General features: G+C 26.9%; 1 protein-coding gene across 1 annotated transcript; it reads left to right on the top strand.

Annotated features, from left to right (window-relative positions):
• Nucleotides 1-1048: 1048 nt before the first annotated feature.
• Nucleotides 1049-7448, top strand: LOC132943748 (esterase E4-like). Its single transcript, XM_061012831.1, has 8 exons — nt 1049-1446; nt 1517-1657; nt 1941-2286; nt 2928-3118; nt 3191-3529; nt 5374-5530; nt 5620-5746; nt 6246-7448. Exons 1-8 carry the CDS (start codon nt 1243-1245, stop codon nt 6433-6435), a joined length of 1695 nt encoding a protein of 564 aa, XP_060868814.1. The 5' UTR covers nt 1049-1242; the 3' UTR covers nt 6436-7448.
• Nucleotides 7449-24708: the final 17260 nt, after the last annotated feature.

The raw sequence follows: 24708 nt of genomic DNA, 5'->3' as shown, positions 1-24708 counted from the left end.
AAAAAGCCATGAAGGCACTGCTTAACTGATCCTCTACGGGTTTCAAGTTGGTTGCTCTAGCTGAGAAGCATACGAAGACTGCTATCCATGCCTTTGAACCAGTTATGCGACAAAGATCACTCTTTGTTATCATTGATCCTTCAAAATCTACTCCACACACTGCAAATGGACGGTGGCCTTGACACGATCTTTGTATTTTATAAAACGTAAGATCCAAGCAACAGACCATACTAGGGTATTCCAATTGGAATAGGCATGAAGAACGTTGTAGATAGTGTCACACGCAAATAATGCAATTTTGAACTGTCGTTATTCTGGCATTTGGTAATTTTCAATTAATTGGGCCATGGAATGAGACCATTTTTCTTCTTTGGTTGACATTCATTGGGGTCCTTGCCACCATACATCAGCTACTAATCATCACATTGAAAAAAAAATTACAATTTGAATATTTACGCCGCTTAAATACTGCTAAGGCAGAGCTCACTATTCAACAATTGATACATAATTATATAATAATATAGGTATACATAATTTTACAATATCTTATACATAGTAAGTGAATTAATTATTTTCTCGGTATTAGGTAGAACACATTAATTGTATAATACAATTTAAATAATTTATTATTTCTGCACAGACAATATATTGCTTGCTATAGGACAGAACACGATGTAAACTAAAATCTAATAGTATTTTCTTGACTGTATATAAAAATCCGCACAAAAACAACGCATAATGGAACGTTTTAGTACGTACTGAATATTTTGTAGACATTTTAGACAATTGTTTTCGTATAATATAATAATATTATCATTGTATTTTTGTTTGTGTGTGTGTGCGCCGTGTGGTTAAGCGATAAGCTATCGGGATTCATTATAATATTATGTAATATACCTTGTGCGTTAATTATTGTGATTGCGATAGTACGCTATTAACAGCTATTTTGATGTTGTCTTCCTTGTTAACGCCTATGTAATATATAATGTATAGGCGTCAACAGTAGTGAATACAGTGATACCATACAATTATACAATCCGTGTACATACAGTATATATTATTATGATAATTATTACATATTTAATATCTATTATACCTAATCAAATTAATTATTATTTTCAGATTTTAATTGTAATGAATATATATACACAGCTATGAACTAAATTCAATATGCATATTATACTATTATCATTAAGAATACATATTTAAAAATCAATCTTTCAGCATTCATTTACATTAACAATGAATAAAACGTATAGAATTTCATTAAACTTGTTTTTATTTATCGGATGCTTTTTGACATATTCAGCATCTAATACGCCTAAAGTGCATGTAAACTCTGGAGAAATTGCAGGTGGATTTGAGTATACCTATAATGGTCGAAAAATTTACTCATTCTTAGGCATACCATATGCAAGTCCTCCAGTTCAAAACTATCGATTTAAAGTATGTTAATAATAATTTCTATATTTTAAAACAATTGAAATTCAAAATAAATTGAGTATTTTTTTCGCAGGAACCACAGCCCATAAAGCCTTGGTTGGGCATATGGAACGCCACCATTCCTGGAAGTGCCTGTTTAGGACCAGATTATGAATCAAATTATGAAATTGTTGGTCAGGAAGATTGTTTATATCTCAACGTTTATACGCCAAAGGTAATTGACATTTAAATAGATAAATAATAAATTATTTATTATTATTTATGAATATATACCTACACCGTTTCTTTTTATGATTATTTACATTTAAGACACTGAAAATGTTTAATGACAACACTTAAAAATTACATAAACACTAATAATCACTTATAGTGTTATTTATGCGATGATTTATCATTGTTCTTAAAACTATAGGTACTCTGATTATAGTAAATATCCAATCACCCTAGAACGACATAGCAATATATATAACAATTTTAAATTTTCATTAATTAAACAGCTACCAGACGGGAATACGTCTGGTTATTTAATGAATGTAGTGGTGCACATACACGGTGGCTCGTTCATTAGTGGCCAAGGCATATCATATGGTCCACAATATCTTTTGGACATCAACGATTTCGTTTATGTATCGATAAATTACCGTTTGGGTATATTAGGATTTGCTTCCACCGGCGATAGCGTTTTGCCTGGAAATAACGGAATGAAAGACCAAGTAGCAGCATTGAAGTGGATACAACAAAACATAGTTGCGTTTGGTGGTAACCCCAAAAATGTCACAATCACTGGTTTGTCGGCTGGTGCAAGTTCTGTTCATTACCATTTGATTTCACCAATGTCTAAAGGTTTGTGCCAATGTGTAATCTACAATATTAATTAAATCATTTAAAAATTAAATTATACTTTACGTAATCCGTACACGTGATAATATGTGGCCAAAGAATTGAGTTGCAGAGTTAAGTTATTACCAACACAACCAATTTTCCAAACCGGTAATTTTGTAGTTATATCCTTATTTGAAAATACACGCACAGCTGACTTCACTTAACATCTCTTGTATTTTTAATAGTAAAATAAGTAGGTATGTTTAATATAATAATATTATATTGATGTAGTTTACTATGTTTAGATAAAGTTTTGATTATCTAATAGTGAATAACAACTAAATATATTTAATATAATATACTGCACTGCAATAGCCATACATTTTAATTTAGGGCTTTGCACCAGAATAATTTATTTGGGTTTCGAGTTTTGGGTGCTTCACTGCTGCATGTATTCGGGCATTCTAACATCAGAATAACATTTTAAACAATCGTTTTAGTGTCAATAACCGTTATTATTCTGATTTATATTGGTTAATATGGGTGTTTAGTAGTTCAGAAAAAAATATGATTTTTTATAGTTAATTTTTAATTTGTAATTGTTTACAAATTATTTTTATGTTATAACTATGGTTTAGGTATTAATATTTTTACATTTACAGGATTATTTAATCGAGTAATTCTTCAAAGTGGAAGTGCATTCTGTCACTGGTCGTATGCTGAAAACGTTGCTCAAAAAACAAAGCACGTTGCAAACATGCTGGGATGTCCAACAAACAATTCCGTGAATATTGTTGAATGCCTTCGTTCTAGACTAGGAACGTCAATTACAAAATCATTTATAAACTTTATGGTAAATATTTTGTTGATAATCAAATAATAAATTTATATTTCCTCAAATTTGATTTTATTAATAATGTTTTAGCCATGGAAATATAATCCTTTTTCACCGTTTGGTCCAACCATTGAAGTAGAAGGAGATGAAAAATTCTTACCTGATATTCCAGAAAAACTCGTTCCATATGACATTCCAGTACTCATGAGTGTTACCCAAGATGAGGGTCTTAGTACTGCTTTATATATTATCTACGAAAATGGTATTGATGAACTAAACAATAATTGGAATGAATATTTACCACATCTTCTTGATTATAATTACACGATTTCAAACGAGAATTTGAGATCCAAAATTGCCCAAGATATAAGAGAATTTTACTTTAGTGACAAAATAATATCAAAAGAAACTATAAGTAATTTTGTAGAAGTACGTTTACATTATAATAAGTACATAATAGATAAATACATATTAGATTCTGAACGGAGCGATGAATGTAATGATGTGGGGTTTTTTTTGTGTCTGCGTACATGATAAGTAGCCGAAATAAATAATAATGCTTCGATTTTTAACTTCAGTATCTTGATCGATGGAAAAGTGAATCTAGTTGGTGCATTGGGGAAGTCAAAATTAAAGTTCCTAGAACTTTTCAAAATCGCCGTGAAAAACAAAAAAACAAATTAAAGAAAGCATGGGAATTTTTTTTTACTCAAAATCGGTTTTCGATAAAAATTATTTTGGATTTTGGTGAGATTCTAAAACAAATGACCGTATATACATGAAATTTTTTACCGGTTGTTTATGTTAGCATTTTCTATACATGATAAAATCTTCAAAATATTTTGATTTTTTTTGAACAGTTTACAGATATTTTCAGTTTCCAATTTTATTAGTTTTTTTTCAATGAATGTCAATAAAATTTTATTTGAACGGTAAAAAGCGTGGAAAATTAAAAATAGGCTCCTGATATATTGTTACAATAGCAGATAAAAATATTCAAAATACATAGGCATGTTTTTTTTTATAACTATTTGAAGTTCAAATAATTTTGACGAATTTTATCAAATTGAAAATTTACAAATTATTTTGTAGTTAAAAATGTATAAAACATTCAACTTTTATAGCTAAGGATTAAAAATTTAAAAAAAAGTTCCACGTAAATAGGTTAGTTATAAATTACTTTATCCACAATGATATCAACAAATATACTTATAGGAATATCATAGGCTGTCTGACCATCTTCGCTGAGAATCGTTTTTCTTATACAATGATATTATATCATTGAATTCAAATTCAACACCATCCATTACAGTAACCCACTTGTAACCGACTGTACAGCAGGGTGACACCCACTGTCTCACCCCTTTTAAAATCGTTATTTTTGTATTTATATTTGTTATTTAAATAATTTTAATATTCCAAATAATTAACTGTTTTAAATAAACTTAGTATCTATACCAGTTGTACCACCTCATAACAAATTGACAAATATTCAATTCACGAGATTTTTATTCCTTGAAAAAAGGAATCTAATCTAATCAAAATTTGTTTTACATTAATATTTATTAGCATGTATTCATTTTTGCATATTGAGTGTTAAAGCATGGCTTAAATATACGAGGTTATTGTCTCTATTGTTTATATATCATAGTATAGCCCGTATAAGTCGTCCCCTTATTTTGCCATTTTAATTCCTTAATGTAGTGGGAGTACTATTGCAATAACCTTGTATATTTAAGCCATGGGTTAAAGCATATTTTGTTATTATTTTTAATGCCTTATAATTTGTAAAATAAGTACCCGTAGTTGGGTAATTTTCCGAACGCAATGTTAGTGGTTGGTTTTTACATGCACGTAGTTGATTCTAACAACAATTTGGATTAATATTGTATTTTTTTACCGTTGTTATGTCCTATATTATTGTTAATGAACAAAAATAACGTAGGCTTTAAATTATAAATGTTATTGTTTTTACCATTGAACCGAAAAATATTTAGTACCTTTAAGAACAAATAATATCAATATTTATATATTTTATCAACACGAACAAAAAGTTATACTGACGATATATGACTGACAGAATATGCATTTAAATAATTTTGTTAATAATAATTATGAATATTTTCTAATTTCGTTTAGTTTTGTCTTTTTAGAATTTCTTAACTTCTTATATATATAATTTTTGCTTAATTTGTATTTTTTTGTTAATGTAAATTTGATTTTTAAGAGTTTTTATGTGTATTAAATAATAATCTAATATCAACATTCTTCAGATGATTTCAGATAGAACATTTGGATATGCTGTGAGTAAAGCAGCTCAGCATATTGCTGCAAAGAATACAGCGCCTGTATATTTTCATGAATTTGGATACAGTGGTAATTATTCTGTTATAGCTAGTTTCGATCCAAAATCATATTCCCGTGGATCAAGTAAGTTACATACTTTAGAATGTTTACAAATTTTTAATTTATATGTGTAACAAAGAATTATTAATTCATTGTAAATAATACACAATTAGACGTAACTCATTGTGATGAAATCATATATTTACTAAACATGAATGGTTTCTCTGTTCACGACAATGAAGAAGATACAAAGATGATCAAAACTATGGTTAATATTTGGGCAACCTTTATTAAAAATGGGTAATTATTTGACTTTTATTATCAAATCCAGGGTGGTCCAACTTGCGGGCTGCATGCGGTCCTCGATGTCTTTTTTTGGCCCCCTACCCCTAGATAACTTTTTAAAAAAAACTAAAAAGTATTATAAAACGTAGGTATACGTGTAATGAGCAACGTCCATAATAACCATGGTTAAGTTCAGCTCGTTTCGTACGTATTTAGGTATCGTATTTGTATTAGCCACAGCAAATCCGAATTCTCGTGGTGAGAAATTTTTTTTTCTTCTGACGGTCCTCAGTGTATTTATGAAAGTGTAAATTTACCCACCGACTATAAAAGGTTGGACCACCCGTGTCTTAACAATATCATTGTTAAGAATATTATTGAAATCTGATATCAGTTTCTAAACTAATTTTAGCCTTTGAACGTATCGAAATGTATTATTTTATATTACAGGTGTCAGTAGTCATTTATAATTATTAATTAGTAATCAACAATATTTTTCGTTTACTTTTTATAGAGCGCCAGATATAGGAAATTCGGAAATTTGGTTACCAGTTTCTAAGAATCCAGCAGATCCTTTCAGGTTCGTTAAGATTACTCAACAGCAAACGTTTGAATCCAGAGAACAATCGAACCATCGAAATTATACATTTTGGAGTAGTTTACCATTAACAGAGTTTTATGAAGTTAATATTCTGAAGACATAAAATCTTAAATATAGACAGTCTCCATATTTTAATTGAAATGTAATATACGGATAACAAACAGATATTGTGGTTTCGACTTGCGAAGTAAAAGTTGAGGGGACTACTAATAACTCAATAACCAGACAAAACCAGGAACGTACAAATCATTTTTATTATATTTGAAAAGTAAAAAAAAATGTTAAAAATTATCATTATTGAAAAGAAATCGCGTATGACTTTGAATAACGCCTTATTTTTAATTGTATTATATTTTTCTACGGACTAATACTTAGAATACTTACCTTAAAAAAGTTGTTTTCGTAAATTGAACCTCTTTGTGAGTACGGCCTCATCTAAGCTCGTTGTCCAGTAATTGTCCATTGACAATAATAATTACAGTCACGAAAGTCATTCACGTTTATCAAAAATTATGGAAGATACGAAAAAAAAATGTTTAAGGTATTCTAGGTGTTATTCTGTAGAATAATAAATTAAATATAATGACTATGGTTAATACGGCATTATTTGGAGTATTACCTATACGTAATTTCCTTTCAAGTTGACAACTTTTTTCTTTCTTATATAAAAATAATTTTTACATTTCTGGTTTTTTCTGAGCATTGTGTAATTTAGCTTAAAAGTCATAGCACAATAAAATATCTTTAAAATGAAAAAAAAAAATTACGGTATAAAATTGAAAAGTTTTGAAGATACATAAGCAAATGTCCGGTAGGTTTGGTATTGTTGAAGTTCAATTCCTCACAAATAAAAAAAATATAAAAAGTTATGATGCTGGCCGGTCACTTCCTCGTGGGACATTGGGACACATATCATAATATGATTGAATATAATTGCAGACCTATATTTTACTTTTGTTAAACAAATTAAATATCCATGTTAAAAATCTGTGAGGATTACATTTAAAGGAGTACCTAGTGTAAATAATGTGTAAATAACGAGCATTTAATTTGTCTAGGAAAATGCCGTGTAAGATCAGCTATAGTTAAAAAAAATATGAAACTAGGTATTCTCAACAGCAGCATGAAGCATGAATATTTTTTCCTATTTATACAACTGCGAAGTTTTAATATTAGATTTATACTTGTTAGCCAGCTAATACATTCATTGCTTTTAATTAGATATGTTGTAAATTAAATATAATATGAAGAGTAAAATATAAAAATATAACAATGCATTGAGTTCCCACGTTTGATATTTACTAGGAAATCAATATGCCAGAAGTTATTATTAGTAAAATTTCAGTGTCAACAATGACCAGAAGATTTTGTATGAGGTTACTTCTAGGATCTGTTTGCATTTTGGCCTTCTTCCTGCAATAATCCGTAAGAGTCACTTGGGGCCCTTTAGCCAAGTTGTGAAGATCAAAGTTATCTATTCAGGCATATGTAAATATGTTTGAATTGAATATTTATTTATTGTCAATATAATATATATATATATTCTAACCAAAATGAACCTATTGTGGGTTTAGTGTGTACTCTTAAGGTTGCCGGAACTTGTAAACGGTGTGATAGGGAATAAGTAACGCTCTTTGAAGGTACCTATTCGTGCTAAATAAATATTTTCCAAAGGCCACAATTATAATAACAAGTATAACATATATTTTTAAATAACATAATTTTGTATGCACGATATAAATCAACATTTTAATTAAAAAATAACTTATTAGATTCTGAGCGTAGCAAAATAATGTATTGATTTTACAATGATGTGTGTGTTTTTTTCTGTTTATCGTCAACTTTTGGGACAGTAAAAATGCTCCTATTTTTTATTTCAACATATTATCTGATAGGAAAGTGAATCATTGGTACATTAGAGAGGTAAAAATAGAAATTTTCAGTAGTTTTAATAAGCGTAAAGAAAAAAATATAAAGGACATTTTTACACAAAACCAATTTTTAATTTTAATAAAATTAATTTAAATAACACATCAACATTTATGTCAAATACACAATCTTAATAGCCCTTTTTATTTTTGATTTACAATACTAGACAAGATGGTTCTGGTAGCTCCACAAAATAATCATAATAAATACAGCCCAGCAGAATACAAATTAAAAAAATGTATAAGTATAGTACAGAAATATAATATGTCAAAGAAAAATAACACATTTTTACGTAATATCCATTTACATTTTACAGTATCGTGGTTATAACTAAGAGTTAGCTTGTTATCACTCAGAAATAATGTGGTTAAAATCTGGGAGTAAAGATTTCTATTATAAGTAGTAACTTTGAGTATTCAGCCTAGTCTGACATTAACTCTACATGATGAAACTCGCCCTTAAGGGTATAGAGTTTTAATTCTGGTACAGACTTGCGTGAGTTTTATGTAAACAGATAGCTTGACTACATTTTAATATTTTTTACCCAGCATACATTTTTTATCAAAAACAATTGAAAAAATGCAGATAAGTGGATGTCGCTCTGCTGTACAGTAGGTTAAAAGTGAGTTAAAGTATAAAGAATTGTATTAAACTTGAATTCAATGATATAATATCATTCTATAAGAAAAACGATTCTGAGCGGAGACGGATGGTAAGTCTGGATATTGTTAATATTTATTATATACTGTAAGTTGAATTTATGTTATAATAGGTATTATTATTTTTTATTCGTTTTTATAAACAAAACGTTAGAAATTAAAATCCCATTTATAGCGGGTCTTCTACTGGCATTAAATAACTATTGAGAAAATCGAAAAATGACCTTTCTAAAGTACCATCTTGATCCAATTTGCTAAAAGATAAGGTACTATATGTTGAAATCAAAGCACTCCTTCTGGTAGATATTTTGTATACCTACAGGATATAAAACAAAATTAAAAAAATAAACACCATTGTAAATTTACTAGCTTCCTCACTCCGCTCATAATCTAATATATTATAAAGGAAGCTGTAAGCTTGTATACCAAACCAATACACGGCCCTTCTGGCTCAATAATATAAAAAGTAAATAATAATAATAAAAACTCACATTTGTGGACTGCAGTTTGGCCAGCTGTTCCTATATCTATAATAATATAAACAGTAATATAAAATAAATAAATAATACAATATGATTCACACAGTAACGGTTTGATCATACGAAGAATAAAAAATAAGTGTAGACATTCGGGCACATTTGATTCAAAGGTAAAACAGTGATATAGTGGCGATTAGCACACACTCTAACAATAATTTGTTATATAATAAATGGCCCACATTAGTAAAACAATATAAGTAAATTAACAGAAACTGGCTAATCGCGTATGGCCACTGCGATGGCACAAAAAATATAACAATAAAACTTTTACTATTATTGCAACACACAGAAAAATGTTATAATATAATAATAATTTAGCACACACTGCGCCGGTGTCCACAAGACAACGTACGAGGTCAATGTCCCCGGCACCGCCCATTCAACATTTTGAGTTTAAACCCGGGGCTTTCGTTTGTGCTGGTTTGTGCTGGTTTGTGCTTCCCTTCGTTTGTGCTCGGTTCCTTCCAAAGTCAACGTACGGTATAGAACCAAATCACAGGCGCCATGTTAAAATATTATATTGACATAGCCGGTGCGGTGTGTGTGGGTATGTGTGTGTGTGTGTGTGAGTGTGTAAAGCTATTCCGTGAAATTATAAAACAATTATTATTATTAATTTAATAATTTGTATTCTTATTTCTTAAAACTTCGTTGCGGCAGGAACAATATGACTTATCTGCAGTCTTCTTTCTCCAAATGCCACAAAATTGAGCTACACTCGTTGACGGATGACGGGAGATTTCAGTGATAAGAAATAGTATTCTGAAAAAGATATTTAAAACACTTTTTAGTTTTTGTTTTAAATATTAAACCAATTGTATTATTTTTTCCGGAAAAAAACATAATATATGATTTAATGACTTTAAATACAATTATTGTAAATAAAAAGTATTATTACGGCAATAAAATTCTTTTGGGAAAAGTATTTCAAAAGTATTCTAAATAATATTGGGTACTGAATACTATAATATTACTAGTAGGTATTTTCTGCGCCGGATGGGAAGAAATTACTTACCGGGCTGTCCGCCTAGATCGGGCCAAATAACTGATTGAAAATTTCTTCGAGCCTAATTTTTCGAATTCTTAACGACCTACCGGGTTGTGTCCGGTAGCCCGCCGGCTCAATCCGCGCCTAGGTATTTTACCTACTATCGCCAACCCAATTTACGGGAAACGGATACAATATAATATATTATCTTAGTGCGTGGTGCTAATCAACCAATATTACTATTATGTACAAAAAATATAAGTAACAACAATAATGACAATACACAGCAGTGGTGCTGATTAGTGTGAACGGCAGATGGCGCGACTATTACCGTTTTGGAGAGTTTAGCATGATAGTTCTGTTACGTTACGAATTTCACACAATAATATTTTGTTTTATGACAAAATATGTGGTAATGTGTTAAGGTAGAAAACAAGTCTTATTCAGAATCTCATTATAAATATTATGTTGAATTAAATTACAATATTGTCTAGTTAGTTTTTAAAATAATTTTAGGTCATCTACAAATAGTAATAGTAATTACAGTTACGGAAAGCAGAACTAAATCATTAATGAAAATTAAAAATAAGTTAGGTGATAAATGGCCACCTTGTGAGACTTTAGAAGTAACCAAAATAGGAGTGGAATACATTATTATTTATTATACTTAATCATTTGAGGTCCATCGCATATGATACCAATTCCAAGGATTTGCCATTTAATCCAAATTATTTTAACTTTCATAATAAAGATTTATTGTGAATCGAATCGAATGTTTTTTTTTTTATCTATCAGCGTACACTGCAACTATTTGGTTACCTTTAGCTACATAATATCGATTAGAAATTGGTAGTTTAATATTATACTAGTGATTTAGTTAACAACTAAGTTGCAGTTGTCATTATGTTAATTATGTACAAGAAAGTCATACAATTTAAAACTTTACGTAAGACTGAAATAAAACAAAAAGAAATGCAAACTTACTTATATTTACATACATAATATTATCGTTGATAGTAATAACTTATTAGATATATACTACTACCTAAGTAATAACTGCAATACTATACATTTACAGCAGGACAATTTACGGAGCGACGCGCGTTACGCTCCGCTCTGTTAGTTGTTACCTCGTCGGAGTAATTGCAATATAATCCACCAGAGCGCGTATATAGTTTTTTTTCTTAGCAATCGTTAATACCTAAAAATGTTGTCTATAATAAAGGCTTCAGGGGCTCAAAAAGGCTCAGAAGCTCCTCTAATTAATAATAATTATTAATAATTATATTTTCAAATATTAGTAGGAATAAGAGGATGGCTCACGTTGGATCATGCGCAGCGTAGACAAATCGCATTTACGCGGAATAATTTTTTTTATGTCTTTGAATAATCATAAGAGTAAAATCATCCATTACAAAAATTGTAGAGAATATTATTTTTGAGGGTTTGTCTAATTATTCAATTATCTCAAAACAATTTAAACATCATTTCAATTTCCAAAAATTGTATTTTGAAAGTCGAATACTAAGTCAATTAATAATAAAATATAAATCCGATATGTCAAACACTCAAAAATATTATCCTCTATAATTTTTGTAATATTATATGATTTTACTATAAGATTACTCCGAAATCATAAAAACCACTTTAGGTGAAAATGTTTTATCTATGTAGCGCGTAGGTCTGAGAGAGAAAATATTGCGTTGACATCCTATACACAAAACAACGAACAACAATACCTACCACAAATATTTTAATTTAAATCACGTGCCTACAATGAATGTCTTCTCTTTAAATGTAATTTTAACCACGGTACTCACAACTTATGATTGATTATAGTGGTTTTAATTTTTAAACTTTTTAACGTACTCACATGCCATTATTATTTTGTTACGATCTTACTTAAAATTCTTGTAAATTGTTAAATATGTTAGTAAACCAAGCCTGGATTGAGGATCGATTGGGCCCCGGGACAACATACATTTAGTGGGCCCTCCTCTGGACTTTAGCTTCAAAATAATTTTACCACTACATTTTAACGATTGTATATTATTGTATAATTTTGTAATATACAAAAAATATATATTTAAGATTGATAAATAAATTATTATGTAATAATGCGTTAGAGGTTAGTGTACAAATAACTCCACTCCGTCTGTAACTACCCTTCAACCATTATGATTGCCCGAAAACGCTGCAGTTATTCTATTTTTAGCGTTAGGTTAATTAAGATACCTCCATAGATAATAAAAACATGGATTGGACACACAATTTTAGATATTACCTCATGCGCATATATCAAAAATGTCTAATTTAAATTATTACCACGTACAATCATAGATGATTAACATTATCAGCTATGCGTACAAATCCCATCCACACTATCCACTGACTTCTATATAGAAATCTGTGACTTCATCATAGTATCATACATCATATTGTTTTCAATTATTAGAATATCAATTTGAAATGTATTACCATTTAGTAATATTTTTTGTGATATTAAATTAAGAGCATTTTTATTTTATAATTATTAATAAATTACATACTATACCCACTAAAATTAATTTGTTTTTTTTGAAAACTGTTTTGAACGCTTTAAAAAAATATATTTCGGGGATAAAGACCACGCCCCCCCCCCCCACTGCCCACCCCCATACTCCAGGCTTGTGGTCAACATACAGTATTTGGTTTATATTATATTCATACCGATCAACTTTAATTTTATCCCATATCATGAATATAATATGATTATAAAAACCACGGAAGTCCATCTGTTATATAGTATAGGTAGGTGTGTGCACTGTTATGACTTGTGTCAAATTTAAATTCAATTGCATAATAAAGAAAATTCTGAGCGGTGATGGTCTGTCAGTAAAAAATGTTTATAGAATAATTTGCTGTTATGACCAAACACAAAAAAATTTAAAACTCAGACACTTATAAAAAAAACTGTGAGGACTTGTATTATATTTAGAGTCTTTTTTACTCACAAACAAAAATTGTATTATATACATATGTCAAATAAAAACATAAAAAGTTGAACAATATACATTTTTTTTGTGAAAATGTATAGTTTCAACGGTTGTCTATAAGTAATAGCTTAAAAGTTATTAAGTTGCCACAAAAAAACTACAGGTACCGATGTTGTCTAAAATTGAGAACTCGAAAATGTTACAGTTTTTTCGTAATAGTTTTTTTCACCTGATTATTTTTAAAAACTCTGTGCAATTTATCCATCCAATGGTACAAGCTAGATTCAATTTGCTACCAGAAAACTTTTTCGAAGTTGAAGATTTATGTATTTTTTGTACTATAAAATATGTTATCAGAATTTCAGAAGGAACTATAATATTTTTTTTTCTTTGATCTTCTCAAAAGGTTTTTCTTTTAAATTATATTTTAAGTTATTTGATTATCACCAAGGACTGAATATTCTTATATTTTATTGATTACCCTAAAAAATGTACATATTTTTAAGCATTTATAATGTTCTGCAAGCCATTCCAAATAGATTATTTCCCACTGTCTGTCTGTCTGCTTTGTATCTATATGTAATCATATATATGGAATATTTTAAAAGCAAAAATATTCATTGTCACACATTGTGACGGTATTGTTGGTTCAGGCAATATGAAAAAAGCTGATAATATAACGTGAGGTTTAAATTGAGTATAGGTTTTTGCAGAATAGTAGTGACACAAGTTTCAGAGTAGGATTTTGGCCGGGGATTTGTTGGGAAATGTGGTTTTGATGTACAATAATTCTGAAGCTGAATGACAAAAAGTTGTAGGCTGTCGCACTAAACATCTGCGACTTTTCGCCAAAAATTATTATTGTTACCACTTTGTTCAAACACAAATAGAGAATAATAAAACATGTACGCAATAATAATCGTTATAGTTACAAAATGTTCATTTTATACTTTTTGAAATACTGTTAACAATACATTTTTATTGTATCTATGAATATTGAACATACTATACATACTACCTATGTTCCAGGAAAATGGTCATAAGTAAATTTTAATTATAACATGGTTGGCATAATCTTATTTTTAATTGACTTAAAAAGGTACCTACGAACGAAAATATTTAAAATATTTTAATTACTATATTCTAATAAGAAATTATTTAATACTTCTTTATTTATTTTTTTAAATATTAACATCCTTCACCTGCTTCAAATAATAATAATACAATATTTTTACGGAATAAATATTTATATTGTTAAAATACTTACTTATACTATAATATGTCTATTATTGTCTATAATCTATATCAAGTAAATGTTATAAAATATATTATGATAATAAAAATAAATATTTATTTATTTTTTTAATAATATTCATATTATAATAACACATATTATCACATTAAGTAAAATATGTATCATATTACACTATACAACTAACACTGTTATAATATGATATACCTACACGGCTACACCACTTTATATAATATATATTATATTAAATTTTTCAAGGACACCAATAATTATAATACAATCTTTCGCCTACAATAGTTATGACTTATATGGTACATCAGATATAATGAAGAAACAAAGAAATATTTATTAAACTATTACTTTTCTCCACAATCTACAAATCGAATTATAGTTCACTCACACTTTCAATAGCGCCTTCCAAAAATACTGATGAAAATCAAAAGATAAAAAAGTTATAAAAGTCAATAACGCAGTGTAGTTTTTAAGAATCATTACCCGGTAGTAATTTATTTAGTTATTGCGTTTCAATTACTTATTCGATATCAGCAGAAACGCAGATTGTTTAAAGCCATATAAAACATTTAATCTCTGAATAGATTTCCCAAAAAATCATGAAACCAATTTAAATTTAACACTGTTTAGAGTCATTCATATACCATATACTGTTATAATATAAATAAATGTGTTGTAATCAATTTTTAATAGACTATATAACGAGCATCGTTACCACGGAACCCTTGAAAATGCAATCTTTCATAAGGATAACATCGAAGCGAAGATCATAATTTACTAAGACTTAAGAGGTAATTATTTTTTCTATACCATAATTCATGACTCATGTGTATTACAAGAAAATACCTCCTTATTAAGTGTTACACTCCAAGATCAATCCCTATATTATTTGTCAAAGCAATGACATATGACAATGATGCCCAATGTGGAGACACTCAACACTTATTAATATATTTTTCTCTGACCTACTGAAATGTTAGGTTTTTCTAAAATATGACCATCATTTTTCTACTAACTAGTTGCTTCATAACACTGAAAACGTTCTTTATACATTTTTGATTGGTCCGCAAAATGTTTATGATTCCTAATACTGGTTACTTTTTTAAGATTCTGAGTGATGCTAAGAATGTAATGGATTTACATTTATATTTGATTTTAATAATAATACATTTATTTTATCTACCGTATTTTTAAAAAGCATATAGATTTTAATAAAGTATAATAATATATAATAATAAATTCAAAATTGCCTAGTGGCTATGATGAATTATGCCTTGTAATTTAAAAGTAGAAAAAGGACTTGTAAGTAGGCACTATAAAACTTAATACCTACTACGATAACTAATGCACCAAAGCTTCTCTAATATCTGGTTACTGGTTAATATGAACAAAATAGGTTATGCCCATGTTTATATAAGTTCGTAAAATATGAAAACATTTTCATAATATTTATTATTTTCAAATCAAAAAAAAAAAATGTTCATCCCTTAAATAAATATCTTTGAAAAAATACTATGCGTTTATTTATTAGTGTTAATAATTTAGTATAGATTATTGAAGTCTACCCAATGTTTAATAATACTAAAATATTTAGTATTTAAAAATGTTGATTATTTTGGTACCTACATAAGCTAAGCTTATATAATTTAACTTCAAACAGCAGTTGATAATAATTATTACAATTTTAAAAAAAATATATAAATGTAATAAAACTAATGTATTTTATTAGTTAATAATTATTGATTTACAATTTAACCAAACCTATAACAGTTCATAATAATTTAAATAAGTTAATTTGTTTATGAAGTCTGTATATTGGAATAATTACAATGGTTCAGCAGTCATATTATAGAAGTTAATATCTATAGTTTATTAACGATATTTGTAGAGAGCACTTCAACCATAACAGTTGAAAGTCAGACTAAACATAACATAGACATAATACCTCGAGCATTCAAGTCTAGTCCATAGAATATAATTCCGTGTATACAATATGTAAAACCTCCTAAACAATTATTGATGTTTCAAACTGCAAATTTAAACCTAATTAAAAAGTTCTATTATTTGAACTTTTACTGTAGTATTTGCTATAGCATTGTTTTATAATTTTATTATAACATTTATTACTTACATTATTTTATATCTTGCAATATTCACAATTAAAAATAAAATGTATAAGTTCACCCGATGTTGAATTGGTTAAATTTGTTATGTTAATTAACAATTAAAGTTTGTATGAAATGTGTTTTATGGTTTACTGAATAATTAAAAGAAGTGACTTTTCTGTTTTTTTCCCTGTACCTACTCTTAAATTATCATTTATCACTAATACCTATTATTTATCATTACAGTACGAATGATTTTGTGATTTTATCACCTAGCAGAATATTATAATTAAAAATATATTTGAATGATTGGCCAATGGCAGACGACACTGTTCGTAGATATATGCAATAATGCATAATATATTAATATATACACTGTACAGTTATATACTCTGGCAATACCTGTTAATATATAGGTACAAATGTATAATATAAACATCGTAAATTTAGATAACTGTATGTTATCGAATGAAGACATCATAATATTGTTATAACAAACATTAAGATGCCAAATATATAGCTTATAACGCCTTAAATATATAGCCAGGGTGTAGTTTTAGGGGTGGTGTAGCTTTAAAATGCTTATACCGAGATAACAGATATTTCAGGCCACTTATACTAATTTTAAATTTTACCCTCAATGGCATTAATATGGAATGAGTGGTATAATAGTTTGAATTGTTGATAGGGATTCATTTTAGAATATTTATTTGATTGACACACAATTTTGCCATAGTATCAACCATTAAAATATTTAACGAGAAAACTTTCTATAAGCACCATCTACACAACTAAGTGTAACCTCAATGGCCAATACCTTAATAATATACCAATATTGAGTATATAAATAAGTTACTTATTCCTATATAATATTTTTTTAATAAAAAAATGTTCACCAGCCATTTTTGGAAATTCATACCTTCAAATGATAATTTAATATCTTATAAAATAATGAATTTTAAATAATAAAAACATGCAACAAAACAATCTCAACATAGTTTAACCCTCATCCCATCACTCAAAAAACAAAACGAAATTCAGGTCTCCCCTCAAATTTCCCCTAGTAAATTCAAATTTAGATATTTATAACTTTTAAAACATGCGAATATAACTCTTTCCCTATATATTTTTATAAAACAAATTAATACACAAACGAAAATTTGGGAGATCTTTATTGTCTCGTCGCACCATGGACTAAGAAATGGTCTATAATATTTTTATGTTTTTGTTTTAGATATACAGTCAAACTTTAATAGCATTTGGTTTATTTGCCTATTTATATATTTTATACTATATTCATTCATATTTACAAGTAAATTACTAGTTGCATCAAATGGTATTGATTAATAAGTCTTAATATTTCGTATTAAAAACATAGAATCATGTCAAGGAGTAACACATACTTTCAGTCTATGATACACCTTTTACTCTGTTAGTCTCTTTAAATGTACTTCGATTGAAAACATTGGTTTTATTTTTTTTAAATCAAAACATTTAATACGATTTATATTATAAGTTTTATTTATAGAAAAAAAATTGTTTACTTAAAAATATAAATATATTTAGAAATTAGAAATATGTACCTACGTCTTTAACACATTTGTCTAATCAAATAATATCAAGATCCAATTAATGCCAAATGAAAATAATTATTTGAATTATCATTTTGGATAAATTACATTAATAAAAATGCGACACCTCATTAAAAAAGTATTTTGTTTTACTGATAAAAGTATTTACATTATTAAGTAAATTATAACGCAAAAGTTCCATTTAAAAATAAATCAATTTCAGTGTAATTTTATTAGCGTGCTTTTAACCATGAAGTGTATGCATTATTCAAAAAACGTTATTAATTAAGATAAATTTTTACTTCTGCACTTACAATATTTTAATTTTTAAGTCTATGCTTGTTCACTTGTATGTAAATCATTTTGCCTTTTTTTTCTTAATTATATCAGTAATTTCCCGGAGAAAGATTTTTCAACTACGACTATTCAGAGATAAGTAATGGAGATAAAATGTAAGACAGGACATACCTACCTACCCTCAGCTATTACCTATTACGTTGTGTAGAATTTTAAGTTAATTATTACAGACAAGTTCTCTGAAGACTTGAAGGATGAAAGATTTAATTAAATACCATACAACTCATATTATACTTGATAGCCGACTACAGAATTTTTCGTAATTAATGAATGTAGCATTGAAATATTTAAAAATTAGATAGCTTAGGTGCATTATATTAAAGTATATAGTCTACCTAGTTGTAAAATATTATAATATACCGATAATTCATATACATTTATAATTTATATACAAAAAAATAAAATATTATTTTGAGTAGTCTGAAACTTTGAAATATTGTGAAGATTACATACAAGTTAAAATTAGATTTATTGCTTTTCATTTTTTAACTATATTTTATTCCTACTGTTTTCCCGTTATCTCATAGGTATTTAAAATTGTTTAACTAACACAGACCTGTGATGGGAGAACTCAAAAAGGTAATTGATTTTTAATTTTTGTATTGATTTATATGAAGTATAATATTTCTTATTAATTCTCATTTTGTAATAAATAATATGTTATAATTAATAAACGACTGATTATAAAAATTATAATTATGTGTTTACTGTATACTATATAAAAAAATATATCAATTAATTATTTTTTTTTTTAATAGGTACCTAATAATTATAATTGTATTATTTTAAACTTAAAATTGGATACCTGTGTCATTATCTATATTTTAATTTAATCATTATTCAACTAAATGGTTTCAATTACTTTTACCATACACTTCAAAGGCTAATTGGGTATCCCAATACCTATCTTTCCACTTCAATAATGTCCTTTGTATCAAAATTAGAATTTGATATTGTGTAAAGTGAGACACTAAAGCATCATCATGAAAGTTTATTTTGACGAAGACTGATATTTTTATTTGAATAATAATTTATAATTTAGTATTATTAATTTATTTTTAAACTAAAAACCACTTAATCATATTAGTACCTATAATATAGTTCAACTAGAATAACACTAAAATAAATATACTACACATAGTAAATCAAGAAATGTATTATTTATTTTGATTATTGTGCGTAAAAAATATTTTGAGTGGCCGGTTTACTTGCATTTAATAAATTATTAATTATTGACGAAGAGGTCAATTCTTTAATATATTATTTTGTTTAGCACATAATATTATATTCTTGTTGTTATATAATTGTCATATTGTTATATTGTAATATTATATTATGGTATATACTTATATGTATTATGTAACCTTTTTACCTGGTTCTTGCGCGTTTCTATAAATAAAATAAAATAAAATAAATGTTCAAAACATTATAATAGGTTTATTCTTTTTTTGAATAGCTCTTAAAATCAAAACCAAACTTAATACCTATATTAACTTAATATACTATTTATAAAAAAAAAAAAAAATGTTTTATAAATTATTTGAGAAAATATACATAATATTATAATACATCCTGATCATATTTTCATAATACATTTTTAACACAGAATGTTATCATTCAAACATTATCGTTTTATATTATTTAACGATACCTATGTCGATAATTAAAAAAATAGTGCCGCCATCCCCCCACCCGGGGCACGGCAGAAACTTACGGATGCCCCATTAGAAATTCTGCCAAACATAACACACACGTGTACCAACCTACCCAATTTAAAAACCTACAGTGCCCTCTCCCACACCAAATGGCCTATGTTGCCGCGGGTTACCCAATAAAAAAAAAAAAAAATTAAAAAAATATTATTTGAATGGATGGTAAGATAATATATCCGTTATAAAATATGAGTTTAACTTTGATGATGATAATAGAATGACTAATAAAAGGTATATAATATTATAATATGTTAAAATTTAAATATAATATTATTGGAAAATTATGGGATTTGATTGCTGTATAATTATAATACATAATTTATCGGAATATTCATATTAATACAATATTTTTTATACATTAGTCTCAGGTATTATTTAATTATGAATAATTTTGTGACTGTCTACTAAATTAATTATTTTTTTTTTATTGAACAAAAATTTATATTTACAATCTGTATTTACAAGTTACAATAAGTAAATGGGATGTGGTTTGATCGGCGTGAGGGGAAGTCACCCTATGGTGGCACCCCGTAAAATTAAATTATTTAAATTTATATTAAACAAATATCATTAAAATGAATTCAATTCGTTATGTAATAATAATCTTTTTAAAAAATAATAGTTTATAGTACTTTTGTATATTTTTTTTATATTTTACTTGAGTCCGGCAACAATGGCTATTAGCTATTGTAGGAATTATAGTTAGTATGGTTAATACGCTTGATACGCTCAATTATTGTAATTAAAAAATTAAAAATTCTTCTATTTTTATAGCTAAGGATTGAACATTTAAAATAAAGATGATCATAAATATATCATATACTGTACCTAACCAACAAATCTAAAAAGTATATAAACGCAGTTATTTTTTACAGACATTTTAAACTCAAATTTGGACGAAATTACATATTAAAGCCAAGAATATCGATTTTAGTTATTTTGTTGTAGTTTAAAAATATTATTCCTGAGTATATGAAACTTTTAAAGTATATTTTTGTATTTTATACACGCAATGACATTTTCAAATGTATTTTTTCGGCAAAAATGAATTTAACCTACTGTAGTTGTAGACTAATGCCTAATACTAAAATGAATTACTTTAATCACAATAATATCATAAAATATGCCTAATTAGTAATATTGTGGGCAATCGTCATCGTTCAGAATTGTTTTTTATATACAATGGTTTTGTATCATTGAATTCAAATTTAACACCATCTATTGCAGTGACTCACTTGTAACCTACTGTACAATATAGAGCGACATCTACTTACCCGTTTTTATTTTATTTCGACGCTCTTTTTTCAAACAATAATATCATCTTTAAGTAATATTATAGAAGATATTAAAGTTCAACTTAATATGTTAAAGTTGATCCCAAGGTTATTCTTTGTTTATATAAATATTTAAATTATATGAATAACAAAAAATACAAAATATTTATCAACATGTGTGTTTATTAATTCCCGGAATAATAACTCCTTTTAAATATTAATATATAAAGACCAACCTATAAACTAGTTTCGTACAATTTAAAATGCAGTGGTTAATGGTTATATTTTATGATTAGATAAAATAGTTTTGTTTATAATATTATTAAAGAAGTGTCACCGATGGGTGGCTTCTTTCATCAATAGTTTTACTTGTTTATTATTTTTACACTTTTCACATTTACTTATTGTTTTATACAGAATAGGTTGTAAATATTATATAGAAAAGAGGGGAGAAGTAGTGAGTAAGTTTTTTTTCATCAAATATTAAGAAAAGTCCTGGGAATTATTTACTTTTAGACCCACAAAATATCAACTATGTTCACTTTTCTACCAAAATAGATATTCAATTGCAAAAGCTAAGCATTTGACACATAATTGTAAAACCAATACAATATTCAAACGCTCATCAGAAACTATTGTGGAGGTAAACTCAATTTATATTAATTCCAGAAATAACAACTAGAATAACCTTATTCTAAATTTCCAATCTTTTAAACAAATATATTCATCACTCCACTCGGAATCTAAAAAAAATTAAATACCCAATAATATTTCACTAACGCACGAGTAGATTAGTGTTTAGGTCAAAAATTGAACAAATAATTATCTTTAAAATAGCAGGTAAACTCGAACCCATTTAAATTAATCTAACGTAGTTTGTTCATTGTACCTCAGAAAATAATTAAAACATGTATCATTATTCATTATTTTATTATTAAAGTCTTCGACCAATAAATTGAAATATAAAAACAAAAATCATATATTTGTATTCATAATAACATAATAATTATATTTTAAAACTGATATAAATTATATACTAATATGTAGAAATAAACTTTAATTCGATAGCGTTTCAAAAAAAAAATTAAAATATTATTATTATTATATTATTTGATTATTTTTAATAAATATAATATAAATCTATAAAATAATAAAAACCAAATATTTAACATTAAGTTCACAAAAAACAAAATCCCCAAGAAATAAGACTTAGGCTTCGTGTAAGCTTATCTTCAAAATGATTTATGTCTTCCATTAAGTTTATCACTGCTTAAAACTTGGTTCGATATATTTATTATTTTCATCTCTACCTATATAAAATATCGTTTTACTTTTTTAGTGCACACACTATAGTGGGATTCAGACCATAGTTTATGTTTATAGCCATAATATATTCATATTGTACAAGTACAACTAAACTTAATCCATTAGGCATTAATAGTAATATTTGTAAAAAATAAACATATTAAATCTACATTTTTGACTCGGCTAGTCGGTTACAATGTAATTTAAGCTTCCTTAAAAATTTTAAATATTATATAAAAAACAGAACACTTATTTAATTTTTAATTTATTATTTTAATTAAGTCATAATATTTATTGATTAATTATTAGCTGTACTACCTAATAAATGTTAAAATTTCATCGTATTCAAAAAAAATCCAGTTAATTAATGTCTTTGTAATATACGCACTCCTTAGCTAAAACATTAATATAAGTACTTCTTCGTTTATTTTTGTTAATGGTTTAACTTGACAAACATTCGCAAAACATACATTTTGACAGTCAAGAAGATAAATTTATGTTCACTTAAAATAATTAGTAGTAAAAAGTCATATTATAACTTTGTGTTTAGAAAATAATACTAAACATGAATTTTACGTTCACATTTTACTTCATCTCTTTATTTATTATTTCATATTATTTTTATGAATAAGTAAATTTATTTCTTATAAAAGTATTTAATAATATATTGTAATATTATATTTTAGTTTATTAGCGGAGCGATGAATGTATTGATTTAACAATGATGTGTGTTTTTTATTTTTGTATCAGTGTACACAGTACACGATAAGTAGTCGAAATAATTGTTTGATTTTCCTCTTCAGTAACTTTTGTGGTGGGAAAGTGAAACTAGTTGATGCATTTAAGAGGTCAAAATTGAAAATTCTCAGAAGTTTTCAAAAGTTTGGGATAATCAAAAGTTATTAAATAAAAATGAAATTATTTACCAAAATCAGTTTTTGACAAAATCAATTTTGATTTTTGGTGTAATTTAAATAAAAATAACCGTAGATACTCGATACATTACATTTTCACTGTCATCACTGAATGTTTATATTAGCAATATTTCTATACACCATACAATTTTTAAAATATGTTGGCACGTTCTAACCTATTAGTTTAAGAAAATTTCGATTTTTATTAGTTTTTTTTTATTGTTAGCAATAAAAACTTTTTCGTTCAGCCAAAAAGCTTGAACCTTTAATACAAGGTTACTCATAAGTTTTTGTTAGTGTAAATTAAAATAAAAGTGAAATGTAAATCTACAATATTATTTTATGAGCGTCTGAAGTTAAAATTTTGAAAAAAATTAGTCAGTCACAAAAAATTGAAAATTTTTCTATTTATAGCTGTCCAAGATTTGAAAATTTCATATAAGATTCCTCAAAAGTTTTGATACTATCTTTAAAAAAAAAGTCTACTGGAAAGTCAAATTAATTTTTAATGAGCGTTTGAGGTTCAAATTTGTTATGAGCTAAGTGTTGAATATTTAAAACAAGGTTTCACACTAGTATTTCATACTGTAAATTTGGATGAAGTTAGATTATATTTAAACGAAGAATAACAATTTCAGTTATTTCGTAATGTAACAATTTCTTTTAGAACGATCGTATTTTTTTGTTGTTATTCAAAAACCAATATAATCGTAGATCCTTATAATATGTTCAAAATATTTCAAATATTTTTAGGCTATTTATATGTATATATTTTAATATTTTT

The sequence above is a fragment of the Metopolophium dirhodum genome, chromosome 4, assembly GCF_019925205.1.
Source record: "Metopolophium dirhodum isolate CAU chromosome 4, ASM1992520v1, whole genome shotgun sequence".
In the NCBI taxonomy this organism is placed as follows: domain Eukaryota; kingdom Metazoa; phylum Arthropoda; class Insecta; order Hemiptera; family Aphididae; genus Metopolophium; species Metopolophium dirhodum.
This window is presented reverse-complemented; position numbering and strand designations above follow the sequence as displayed.